We start from the raw sequence: 13509 nt of genomic DNA, 5'->3' as shown, positions 1-13509 counted from the left end.
CATACGAAGTCCTTCTTTCCTGGAGGATCAGGTGAACACATGGGTTTCCATGCTAGCAACACACAAGTTGTATGGTGCAGTGCCGCATACAAAAGCTCTCCTTGTTCAGGCTCTGAACCATCTTCTCATTTTGATTATGAGCTTTTTTGGGACGCTCTCACGCTTGATCATGTACCACACCCCTATCCAAAACAATACCAACCACCCCCTTCCAATTTCTGCTCAGCCCTGCTATATCCCTGGCTTGCTCTGCTCGCCTGCTTGTGTTTTGGTTTGGAGGGGCTGCTGTTATTTCAGCTCCCTGCTTCCATAAAAGCGCTGTGATTAACGTTGTGCGTGGAGAGTGGGTGGTGCCCACGCCCAGCGACTACCTTCAGGTCTCAAGAAACCCATAGCAATATCATGGCAAGCAGCTGGATCTGCACTCCTGAGCTGTGTGATAGCCTCTGGCTTGGCTAGTTTGGGCTGTAAGTGGTCTTATATAGACCTGAATATTGCAAACAGCCGGGGAGAGCAGGGTGGTCAGCTGGACAGTTTGTGCGAAAATAAAACGGGTTAAGCCAAGTCTATGAGCATGATGAGATGCGGAGGAACGAGAGGGCTGAATATGGCTTGGGCGCATGTATGAGCTACAACTGCCTCTGCTGTTCATGCCCTTTGATAAGTATATAAATGTTATTTCTTCTATATATAATCATCAATTTTGGGTCACTGTCAGATAAGCAGAGAATTAAAAGGAAGATTTAAGAGTGCTGGTGGTGAAACTGGTGTACGTATTGGCAGAGCATGAAGGTAAAAGTAAATCCTTGGGGCAGAGTCTGGCAGCTTGGGGATGTTCGGGATGATTTGTGGCTGCACAATTCACTGCAGGAACCAGCCTGGTGCCCTGGAAGCCCCAGGAGTGAAGGAAGCAAAGCCCCTTCTGCCTCCTCTGGGCACTTACCCAGAGAAAAAAACGGTCCATTTTAAACCTGGAAACAACAACAAAATCAATTGCTTCTTGAAATGGGCAATGCTGAATGACACAATTTGAGAAGTTAAAAGTTGGTGTAAAAGAACAGTGCTGATGCTGGAGGCAGAGGGGGATGCCAGGGGGCCAGCACAGTTTGTTTGTGAGGCTGGATGACACAGGGAAGATGCTGGTTGACAAAGTACGGAGGTAGCATGTGCTGCTTGCCACTAGAATTGCAGGGAGGTGGAGGAGGTTGGAAGCGTTTTGCTCAGTAGATGTGGGGAATGAGGAGTTGCCTCTCAAACCAAGCGTATCTGTTGCAATGATGAACGGGGAGGAGTCCCTCTGGGGAGAGGAAGGAGCTTCCTACAAGCTGAACTCTCTATATCAGAGTTTTCACTGTGGAAAACCCCAATTAAATGCCTCTATAAAGCAAGTGGGCTTGTATTGGTGAGCTCCTCTCTGCAGAGAGGGGTGAAGGCTACCTGGGGTCTTACCCCACAGCTCTGGGGCCCCAGGCAAAGAAAACGTGACCCAGCGCCAGCACTATTTTGGCCTGTGCCACAACGACGTGCTCTGACCCTTTTGGCAGATGAAGTATTTGTTTAAAGCCACAAATGACTGCCTGAAGGAACGATCATTGGATAATGGGGTCTTGCTCTGCAATTTGTCTGAGTGCAGGGGATGTGTCACCCTAAACCCGAGTGCTTGTGGCCTATTCTAATTTATGTTCTGGAGTGAATTTTTGCTGTCTTGGCGTGTGGGACCTCTGGATGCCAAGTCCTCCAGCCATGCTTATTCCTTCTCTTTGAGCACATCCCCTGAAAGCCATCACTGAGAGCGACTGACATACTTGATAAACATTAGTCTGTTGTCTGCACCGCAAGAGGTTTTCTTGTGACTAACGTATGCACTATTCACAAATATTTTTCTATAGAAAATGAAGTAGAAAAGAGGCTCCTTCCTGTAAATCAGCAACTACCTGGCAATATGTGTATGTTGGTGTATCTTTTATTTTTTAATGTCAGTAAAAACTAAAACTTGGTAGGTAATACATTCTTCCTTCTAGAAAGGAATTGTATTTTTCGTCTTCCATGAGCTAATGCTGTCTGGCCTGAGACCTGGGTCACTCGGACTCCGCAGAACTCAATGTGCTACTCCCACAGTAGCTGACAATTCGACCATCTAATGTGGCTAATAAACTACCTCAAAAAAGATTAAACACAATATGGTAAGAATCTTTATTAAAAATTTTGTACACCACAGGATTAACTACTACATTTTAAACAAGAAATAAGATTTTACATATTACAAAAGATGTTATTAGTTCTTGAATTAGAAATAAATTTTATGAACACTGTACATGATACATCTGAGTCGTAAGAACAGGAATAGGACCGAGTGCCTGGAAATGATACAACCCAGTAAGCAAATGCACCCAATTCTTTGTATACAACATAATATTTCTGGAAAAATAGCATGTTAACTTCTGTCTGAAAACGCTGTATCCCTCTAACCAGTAACTACCAACAGTGTTCTCGGGAGAAGGCAGGCAAAGACACGTGTGCCCTGCGTGCTGATTTTCCATTTGGAGTTTCTTTCATCCTCGGAGAAATTTTCTTCCTACGGTCGTCTTCTTGGAGAGAGCAGAATGCTATTCCATGGCATGGTTAACGCAATCTGCATATAAAAATCCAATGCAAAACACTTCTCACAATGTAACTTTACCTCCAACCCAGATTAGAAGAACCAACTGATAGCACATAAATGTCTACAGAAATAGATTTTTATTGACTGTTATCTTTTGTTACAAAGTAGTTAAAAAGAAATATATTTTAGCTTACCAGATAACCATTACTGTGTATCATTAATACTATATAATTTTTTCTTTTTGTCAGTGTAGCTGCATTAGAATTTAAAATAAAAACAATACAGAAGATCACCTCTTAATTGCATGAGCTAGTTGGCTAGGAAGGGTGTGTGAAGTTTTACAGGATAGTATGAACATACAGTTCTCATACAAAAGCGTAGTATGTATCTAGTCCAAGAAAGGTAATAAAAAAAGATTTAAATCTTTATACAGAAAGTGACAATGCCCATGTTATACTATGGAACACATCTACTAATTTTGAATTACAGGTGTAATGTGTGGATTAAAGATATCAACTTACTAAACAAATCTTAAAAAAAAAAAGAGCAAAATCTATAAATAAAATAGTAAGTGCTTTCTTTAAGATAATATTCTTTGGCTGCTTTAAGTGCCAGTGAAGGGTTATTGAAAACCACTAAAATGCGTAAGGTCCCACTATTATTGTTAATCTTAACACAGAGCTGGTACGATAGTTCAAACTGTTGACTGTTAGCATCTCCAGATCCACGATGTGTTCTCTTGGTCCCGATAGTGATTTCACCAGTACAAGCATCGCACTTACGGCGCTTGTTTGCTGAAAGAACGACAACAACAAAAGTTTAATTCAGTAAAAACTAAAATGATTCCCTAGTTGCGTCAAGAGAGTGCTTGTGTGTTACCACACTGTAAAAATGCTCTGTCTCAGCACAGAGATACACAATGCAAGTATTCTTTTAACAATTTTAAATGGCCATGACTAAATCTCACACCTGGCTTTGCTGCAGGGAAAACTTTACCTGCCTAGGGCTCAGAGGAATAAACTGCACTGCAAAATCTGTTCCTGGTTATGTTGACTCTCCTAAAGGACATGAAAAGCGGTAATCTATCCCAGGATGGGCTTTGTTTTTTATCCCCATCTATCAGCTTTTAAAATATACGGAGAAGCAGTAAAACAAGAGAGACCTAATGCCTTTAACAGTGCTGTAGCTTGTTCAGTGGAGGGAAACTCCTAAGTCTCTCATGGCTCATACTCCAGAAGAAGTTGTGTTCCCCTTGTAAGCACAGAGAATTTTTGCAAGTGGTGTGCCCATTGCCACCTGCCTCTTGTACTGCTCTGAAGCTCTCTTCCCAGTTTGGGATCCTGCTGCTGGGGAACACCGACAGGCTGTTTCTGTGGGATGCTGCGAGTTTGTTAATTCCTAATTTCCAGGTGATAATAAAAAGGTAAACTCCATCCCTCCCTGCACCTCCTACAAATATTTTCTCACCATGTCAAATGAGTAGGGTACACAGATGAATCCAGTCCATCTGCTGTATCTGGGACCCAGCTCAGACTTTTACTACAACAATAGCAGTAACTTCTAGGTAAGCCTGTGTTTACTGCAGTCTCTTGGCAGGAATAAACACATGCTTCCTTATTTAAGGCCTGTGATTCCATGTTGGGTGGCAACAGAAGATTGGAATTCTTAGTCTAAAGAAAATCAGTCTGAAGGCTAGGCTGGGATCTAACCCAAACTAGAGCTGGAGTGAACCTGTTCTTATTATTATGCAAACAACAGTTTGTATTTTGGCAGGAGGAACGGATTTTTGATGTGCAATAAACCCAGGGAAAAGCACTGGATTGTAGGTTATAGCAGAAGTCAGATGCAGATGAGTAGTTCCTTGCTCCCATCTTGGAGAAACGTGGTGTAAATAGGCAATGCCATAGCTTGGTACATTTTCTGCATGTATCAAAACCCCCTAATCTTCAGATATGAAGGAAAATAAACAAAAATGAAAACCTTCCAATTAACATATTTCCGACTTAACTTTTTTTGCACTGATTGTTTTACTGAGTGTAAAGCCACATATGAAACAAAAGGATTTCCTAGGAATTTAAATATTACAGGTGTCCAAGAAAATTTTATTTCTTCCCTCCCCCAAAAATCTTAAAAAGCAGATGCTATAGACAGTTTCATTCACGTGTGTCTACTTCAATGCATTATACCAACAGGAAGTACTGCTGTTGTAAGTCATTTGAACTTTTGGGGTTTTCTGAAATAGTACCATCACTTCAGGAAAATAAAGTTTTAAGTATACCTCAACACAAAACCTTTGCAAGTTGGCCTGAACTAAGCACTTTAGAAATCTGTGCCCTGTCCCAAGATGATATTTTTTACTTTTTCACAAAAATGAGACATTTAATAAAAGTAACTGCACAAGGAATCTTTCTATAACTCTCTCCTAAATACTTATATACGGGGTGTTGGTACAGAGAGTGAAAAGCATGGAGGTATCTCGTTTGTATCTGACATGAGTGTCACAGGATTGCTAAATATTTGTGATTGCTACGAGTGTATTCATTTGAAAGAAACAGTGTGATTCTCACTTTAGAGTTTTCAGGTAGAGAAGTAAAAGGCTTTTACTTCCAACTAAAAACTTGGAAATCAAGCCCGTTTTATTAAGGAAGTATTAAAAAGTTGATAAATTTTGGGATGTTGTGATGCTCTTACGGTTTTTGTACCCTGCTGAGGGTCCAACTCCCACCAATACTCACTCTCAGGTAAAATTCTCCATTTTCGTTTCCAGACTTGATCCGGAATGTGTTAATAGTATTAGGGTAAATAGTGGTTGCCTGAATCTGGAAGATATCGGAGGGCACTGTTCTGTCTGAACGGATGCTCATGTATTTGTACACCACAGAGTAAGGCAGCTCTCGGCAAATGGCATTTGAAACAGGGCAGACACAGCGGCTGAAAAACAAAAATGGGTGAAACTGTGGTAGCTGCAAACATGGTGCTTGCTTTCTGTTGTATTTGATTGGGTTGCCTGTTGAGGATGATCCCCCCTCACCCCCCCAAAAAAAAAAGACTAATTATTCTCTTACTTCTCAGATGTAAGGACATAGGGCTCTTGACAAGGATTTCTTGGGTAACAACGAAATCCTCCATGGTAATTCCAGCAAATTTCATCCTCTCTGCATTCGTTAGTAGTCTCACACTCATTTATATCTAGGAGAAAGGAAAAGGGACTGTGTCAAAGCAGATGGAAATGCTGCTACAATGTTTGCTACAAAAAATAACACAATCTCTTCAAAACGACAACAAAAAGCCACCTCCTTGGCTGTTAAAACCCAACAGGCTTCCGTGTTCTTTACCTGCTTTTCTGGGGCCTGGCTGTAAAGTGTTTCTCTATGCAGAAATGGAATAAATTTGTTTATCGAGCATTAATTTAGTCGACTAAAAAATATTTATACTTAAGATACACATTAACCATACATAATGCAACTGCAGAAATACTGTAAAGCTTCTAATTAGCAAAGAATGATTTTGTAGCAGAAGATATCTTGTAGGCAGAGGAAGATGGTTTTGAGGAAGAATTGTGATTTCCTGCCTTTTGCAGGTTCTCATTCTTAATTGCCTGAGTTTCACGGTCTGACTAAAATGCTCAGGTAACAGCTACATTTTAGCTAAAATAGCTCTGAAAGGAATAATGAAAACTTGTTTACTGTGCAAAGTAGAGCTTCCTTTTTTTGCCTGGGGAAAATAACCCTGAGGGGAGGTGAGGACTGTCAGACTCGTGCTGTATTAATGGCCTGTTACCCCGTCAGTGCCAGAACCCCACTACTGTGTACCTATATGGTCTCCTGAAATTAACAGAGTCACAGAAAGGGTTTATTCAAATGTAATCTCTTGGAAAACAACACAAACAGGTTGTGTTGGGTTTTTTGGGGTTTTTTTTTGATGGTCAAACTAACTACCCCACATTGTTCAGTATCAGCTGCTGTTCTTAAGGAGGGAAAGAAATGAATATGAATTTTATAAAAAAAAAAATTGAGTTATTTCCTCATGCCTTCTGCCAATAATTAGCACAACTATTTATTGCTAAAAATAATGACTGTTAAATTGGTTTCTGGATTACATAAGCAATGGTTCTTGCACTTAATATGTTGTTCTGCAATATTCTCTAATAAGATGCTGAGACATTTAGCACCAGTGAGTAAAAACCACAAACTTCAAAACTCTGGCATTCAGTGGCGCCTGACCAGATTTTCTAAACACAAATTATCTAAGGTGCTCAAGTCTTGCATTTTTTTCTCCTGTTATCAGAAGAAACATATCTTTCATTTCTACTGTGGCTGGATTTAGGAACCTCTATAAAATGAGATCTCTGAAACTTAGACTCACCACTTGGACATCTAAGACAAGTTTTACCTGAGGGCTGCAAAATCTGAAATTTCATCCTAGGGATCTGAAGGACTTAAGAGTTTGAGCTGAAGGATTCAAATAATAATTAGTATAAGACATGCAACTAATCATCAAATACTTCATCAACATACCTTTTGCTAGCGTAATGGTAATCCTGTCATGAAATATAAACATTTAGATAGCAAGCGTTTTTAGTCTTGCCTGAAATGGTGGTATTAATAATGCAGAATTGAGAGGGCACTTACCTTGACACGTTCTGCCTCCTACTACCTGGTATCCTTCAGGGCAGACACACGAGAATTTTCCTGGTTCATTGACACACTGATATTGACATATATAACTTGAGGTTCTGCATTCATCAGTGTCTGCAGAGAGTGGAAGAGCTTAAGGTTGTTATTTTTTTAACATCTACCTTGTTATAGAACTAAATATGATAGCTAAATGCTGGTTCCAACAAGAAAACCACCCTCAAATTCTGTCTTAAATGGTTACCAAAAAAATGGAAATGAACTGCTTAAAGCCTCCAAGTTGCAGACAGAAGGGCAAGTTCTATGTGTAATTTATCGATAATCTTCCAAAACAAGAGTTCTGGATTTGAGGAAGCAAAAGCTAAACTGGACTTCATAACGGATTTGGGAAAACACCTCTTGAAAGAATTTATACTTTTAGTATTCCAAAATGCGATTACTTTCACAAAACCCCACATATGCGAGATTAGTTAGTAAGGCAAAAATTTGCCTTTGTACTTGTGCTCTGTCCTAATGGAGCAGCTCTTTGGGAAAGAGGGGAAGGTCTCTTTTGTCTTCAAATAATGTTCAGTGCAGACCATTCTCTCTTGCTTTTTTTTATTCTTGTGTAACCACCAGTCCCTTCCTAGGGGAAGTGCAGTGTGAAATAGAATTGAAGAGGTCATACAGTTAACCAGAAATTAAATGAAAGCTATCAAAACTAGGGAGTGGCTTGGAAACCAGCATAACTCCCTTCTCCTACCTCCGAGGCTTGAGCCTCGCTGCTCCCTCTCTGTGCCCTCACAAGTGGGATCAGCTTCAGAAGCTTGGGGAGGGAATGTCGGTAATAGCTTTGCTGGCTTGTTTCGGAGGGCAGTGGTAAACCAAAAAGACCTCTTTGGCTCAAAGAGTGGTAGAAAGGATATGGGCTTTAAGGGTGAGATCATCATGTGTCCAAAAGGAGATTAGAGGACCCCTGTGGGGACTCTGGCAGAGGAAATAAAGTGTTGATTGTATAATCATCAGGAGACGTGCTGTTTGTATACATAGGCTTGAAAGCACCTCCAAAGCGCAACTGTCGCTTTCTTAAAGTCAAAAATTTGATGTTTTATTTTCAGAGGAGCCTAACACCACACAAAATTACACTTGTTTTTGGTTTGCATTCCTTTCTGATTCATTTAACGGTCATCAGCATTAGACCACACACAATTCAAGTGTGTTTGTGAAATAAGTATTCAGAAGCCTTATTCTTCCCAGCTGTGATCTGAAGTGTAGCAATGTCTGTCCTGTGTTGCACTCAGTATTAAAGAGAGGGATGCATCTACATGTACCTGAATGCAGCTACTAACGTGTGCATTAGCAACCACACTTGCAACATAAAAAAATGTCTTGAGGGTTTTGGGTACAAATTGCACCCACAGTGTGGCTCCGCTTGAACTATATCCCTTAGTTCGCAGAAAGACTTTTGGGAAAATAATTAACAAAAAAAAGGGGAGTCTTCCAAGACAAAAAAAAATAATTGCTTACCTTCACAGTTGATTCTGTCACTACTTAACTCAAATCCTGGATTACACTGACAGATGAAAGAACCCAGTATATTGTAACACTGTTGTGCACACGGGTTATTGGCATCACATTCATTTATGTCTGAAAGGAAAAATCACAGATTTTTATCCCGTATAGCTAGTAATTAGGCTGATTAAGTGGATTAGTCCTTAGGCTGGGTCTGTTGCTTAGCAGAAGCTCAGCTGACTATATCAATATAGATCTGCAGGCACTGGAACAATGTCAGATCTCTGCTTTACATGCCATGTAAAAAAGAGTGTTTTTCCAGGAATGAGAGTTATTCTAATGTGTGATGAATTCTTCCAAAAATGTTTAGTGTGGCTATCAAACTGCACATTCCAGCGTCTTTTTTCAGGTATGAAATGCCAAGTCTCTATAAATAATTGATATAAGGAACACATACTGATAAGACCTCTCAGCATGCAGTGGCTAAGATTTATTTGAACTATTTATTACTCTTTTAAAATTTGTTCTTTTAAATTCCATTACAATTATAACATGAGCCTTAGAGGCCAGTAGAGTTTTGCAATGCTCTAAGGCCTAGACCATATTGGGGGAAGGTATGTTTCTATGCTAGATTTTTCCACGATGTGCCCATCCTAAGAACATATATGAGAATGCTGTGGTATGGGAAGAGAAGCAATTTTTAATGGGGGCTTTATATAACTGTAATCAGTTCTGGAATCTGTAACACTTGTTCTTCACAGGCTGTTGACTAACTGCTGCTCCTCAGTCATCCACTCTGTAGACTTTTGTCTATTTTCCCTTGTATTCCTCCCCTGCATGTTTTCCATTCATATTTGTGTTTATCAGATATAACCATTAGTAAAGAGCTGCATGTGGGAAAAAATAATCTTGAGTCCATGGCTTTTGCAAATGCTTATAAATGTCAGCAACACTCAGTCATTTACAGATACAACTAAAACCGGACAGAGACAACTAAGATTAGGCATTCACAAAAACTAGACCAATGAGGAAGACATTAATTCTCTCTACACGATGAACCTCCTAGTCCTGAAAATAAATGGTAATGAATGAAAAAAGCTTTTCTTCCTCCTTTTACTTAATTTCTGGCAATAGTGCAAAGAACGTACATCAGGACAATGCTACTGGAGGGAATAAATAAGCTAGCCAAAGCCCCGATTCTGTTTGTTTTCCTTCCGAGAAATACGGACCCACTTTCAATATATGCAAAATCTGTAACCCAAATGTAACTGGTATAGCTGGCAAGTATCACTTCTGCCAGGTGACTGTCACAGATGTGAAAGTCTGCCTTGATGCAGCAACCATTAATTTACCAATTTTCTTCTTCAGATTTACTTTACCTAAGTATGTCTTACTAGGCTGGGAGGCCAGCAAGAGTCAGAGGTGGGGCGTTTTGGTGAAGCACCTCACGAACTTGGAGCTGTCATACGGATTTGTAAGTGTAATTGAAAGAATACATCTTGCATTTGAGCCATGGATGGGGTCAAATGAGTAACAACTTGTCACATGGTTATGTTGTGCCCGTGTGCACGTTTTTTATCCTGTCATCTGGTGAAAACCAGGACATGCCTCTGTTGCTTCAGCGCTATGCAGTGTGCCAGGCTACTTGGTAAGGTAGGGCAATGCTTGGAACTAATGGTAGAAGCTGGAAAACCCAGACTGATTTTTCTCTATATAAAACCTGTATTATATACATATATATATATATATATATTATAGCTATAAAGAACTTCTGACCATCTCCATCACCCATATCTTATTTATTTTTTTTACTGGCCATTCTCTCTGTGCCTCAGCAGATATAGTTTCCTTTTTGTTATTGCTCTAATTCTTTTGGAACAGAACCTATGACTTTCAACTTAACAGCAGTCTTAAAGTTTTACTGCAAGGCTTCCCTTAGTGTCTTACTTGTAAAGAGTCACTCTTCCTTAGTGACCCTCATTTTCGTTTTTATCGTTATTCTCTAGATAGTCAAATGTGATATTCATAGATGCTTTCTTTCATCACTGCATTTATCATGTGCTGAGGATAATTACACTTAACTGCAGAGGTATAGTATTGCTTCCCCTGGTTTCTAGTTCCAGCCTTTGTGTTGCATGAACTGGGAATAAAAGCCAATGATAATGCAACGCTATCCACCAGAATGGAAAGAATAATTAAATCTAAGCTTATTAAATAATTAATATAAACCTCCAGGCTGCCAGTTGCCAAACTAGATGCTCCCAGAAACCTGCTATGCCAACAAAATAACAGGGTTTCAGTAAGGCTCCAACTTCCTCTTTAACCCTTCTGTGCTTCTGAGATCACTTGCAGGAGAGTCTCTCAATACTGGTATGTCTTTCGGGTTGGTATTTATTCCCTTGAAGTTGGGATGGAGATACTCAAGTTTCAATGGTGGCAAGTCATGTGTCAGTATTTGTCCCTGTACCAGGTGAGCTGATGTGTAAGTCCATGTGAGTAGTTCTTACCCACGCAGGTGTGGTTGTTGGATGCGAGCTGGAACCCGGCGTTGCACTGGCAGTAATAGGAACCGGGAGTGTTCACGCACCGGTGGTGGCAATACGGAGGCAGGGTGCATTCGTCGATGTCTGAGTTATCAAAAAAGAGAAATCAGCTCAAAGAGAGTCAGGGCAGTTCACTGTTGCTATCTTGTGTCCAAAGAAACTATAAAGTTAATTGCACTTGATTAAAAGCTGGGGAAAAAAAAAGCTTATGTGAGCTAGGTACTCCTTGCATGGGTATCAATGGGAATACTATTTTACTTTTTCTTTTCTTTAAGTAACTTTTGTAAAGATCTGTTTTATGCTGATTGTCTTCTAGTCTCTGAGATCAATGTGCATTCCATCTTCATTTTTTTTATTCAGTTTCAAAGTACTGCTTTGTCTTATTTTGTATAGGTAAAACCTAGAATGTTTTGTTCTACTTTTCAACCAAGACTTCTGACCAGCCATAATGCCGACCACACAACGTGGCTTGTAGCTCTTTTTTTCCCAAAAATTTGCACCCAGCATACTGAGCGTGTACTAAATCTTTTCAACTCCATTAGAAAAAGTCCAGGTTTTCTGTGCCGGTACAGGGGAACTGCAAGGATAGCAACTTAATGGGCCTGAAAAAGGGAATGGGTGGTTGTTCTTCTGCAGGGGTCGCCCAGACACGGGCTTGCTGCCCGCCGGGTGCCCCTGCTCCTGTTCACCCCATCCTCTCCTGCCAGCCTTTCCGCCCGGCAGCACTAGCCTTGGGGGTGCGCTCTGGTGCCGAGCAGGGTGGTCAGACTCGCTGAAGCCGCTGCTACGCGGGCAGCGTTAACTTTGCCCGGACCCTCCCTGCGGATTAGCCCTGGGTTCAGGGTGGTGCGGGCTGCCTTTCCGAGGCTCAGCATTCCTCATGTGCATCGGAGCAGGGGTTTCACCTGCCAGCCGTACAAAATGTGCAACAGCCCATTCTTTCTCTCTCCCTTTTAAAAGGTTTCCTTGCATTCTGCAGGAGATACTGCCTCTCATTTTATCTGAAAAACATTTTTTTATTATGCTACAATGCTGATCGTGCATGGATGTGCAGCAGCCGTCTCTAGCTGTGGCCTGCTTGAGCCTGGTGAGGAAATCCATGCCATGTTCTGTCCACGCACACAACGTGAGATTTCAAAGGCTCAACGCTCAGAAAAATAAGACCAGTTTTCACTGGAACAAAGAAAGGCACTTCCCATATCCATGCCAGATCTTGAGTTTCCTACCTCCAGCTGTTTCCACCATAGATGTGTTTAAAAAGAGGCTGAGGCTTTTTTTTATAATGAGGAAAGTGTTTGTTTTAATATCAAGTGAAAAAATAATCCTTAGGAGTTAACCCTTTCTTTGTCAAATTTACAGGCACCGTTTGTGACTAAACTTAGAGTTGGAGTGTTTTGGATGGTTCTGAATGAAAAGGCTTATGCTGGAAAATTCCTGGCTATCTGTACAGTAGCAATTGTTGCTGTTACTCTTTTGTTGCAGAGAGAAATTTGGAAATAGAAATGGAATAAATTAGGAGGCATGGTAGATCTTTTCCACCCTTGACTTTTACAGGACTAAGCTCTTGCAAATTGCTGTTTAAGGATCTGATTATACAATGAGCAATGCTTTGCTGCTTAGGTGCTGCATTTATGCATATCAGTGCTTCTGGGATTTGACTCTAATTCAGTGGGAGTTTTCCTTGTGGGATTAGGCACATCAGCTCCATGCAGATCTAAGGGCTAAGAATCATCTAATCAATTTGGACAAATCTTCTGTTTGAAGTAATGCTGGAAAACAGTTCATTCTATCTGCAGTCCCATGTTTCAGAAAAGACTTATTTTGCAATATATGAACAAGCAAATTTAAAAAAAATAAATCAAAAAAGACAGACATTATTAGTGAATTTAGATTAAAATCAATCAGTTGTTAGAAATGAGTCCTTTTCTCCTTCTACCTTGAAGCCAAAATAGTCTGGAAAATTTTCTTTCAAATTTGAGAAACATTTCCTCCCATATGGAGAATCTCTATCAAGATCTGGCCCCAAGAACATTTTCTGGCTAAGCTGTTATAAAATCCCCAAAGACAGGCTTTATTCTGAAACGCTGACAGTACTAAGCGTAGGGTTGTACTTATAATTTAGGTCAGTGTGTAATATGTAACACAGGTGTTATTCTTGGTTTTGACCTAAATAGGAGAAGGGAAATTTCACTTTCCAGACATCTTCATGTATAGATTTAGATGCATGAATGTATTCACA

General features: G+C 40.3%; 1 protein-coding gene and 1 long non-coding RNA gene across 3 annotated transcripts in view; one reads left to right on the top strand and one right to left on the bottom strand.

Moving 5' to 3' along the window:
* LOC141740242 (uncharacterized) overlaps nt 1–13509 on the top strand; it is a 52798-nt gene that overhangs the window by 21710 nt on the left and 17579 nt on the right. The gene's annotated exons all lie outside the window — the stretch shown is intronic.
* Nucleotides 2170–13509, bottom strand: part of EFEMP1 (EGF containing fibulin extracellular matrix protein 1) — a 50238-nt gene continuing 38898 nt past the window's right edge. For both annotated transcript variants that reach the window (XM_074578559.1, XM_074578560.1), the window contains 6 exons: nt 11235–11354; nt 8743–8862; nt 7234–7353; nt 5668–5791; nt 5338–5533; nt 2170–3396 (listed from right to left, as the gene is read on the bottom strand). In XM_074578559.1, the coding sequence (XP_074434660.1) occupies nt 3238–3396; nt 5338–5533; nt 5668–5791; nt 7234–7353; nt 8743–8862; nt 11235–11354 (839 nt within the window). In that variant the 3' untranslated portion in view covers nt 2170–3237. The remainder of the gene's footprint in view (nt 3397–5337; nt 5534–5667; nt 5792–7233; nt 7354–8742; nt 8863–11234; nt 11355–13509) is intronic.

This window comes from Larus michahellis, chromosome 3 (genome assembly GCF_964199755.1).
Source record: "Larus michahellis chromosome 3, bLarMic1.1, whole genome shotgun sequence".
NCBI lineage: Eukaryota > Metazoa > Chordata > Aves > Charadriiformes > Laridae > Larus > Larus michahellis.
The sequence above is the reverse complement of the archived record's forward strand: the minus strand, read 5'-3'. Positions and strand labels throughout refer to the sequence as shown.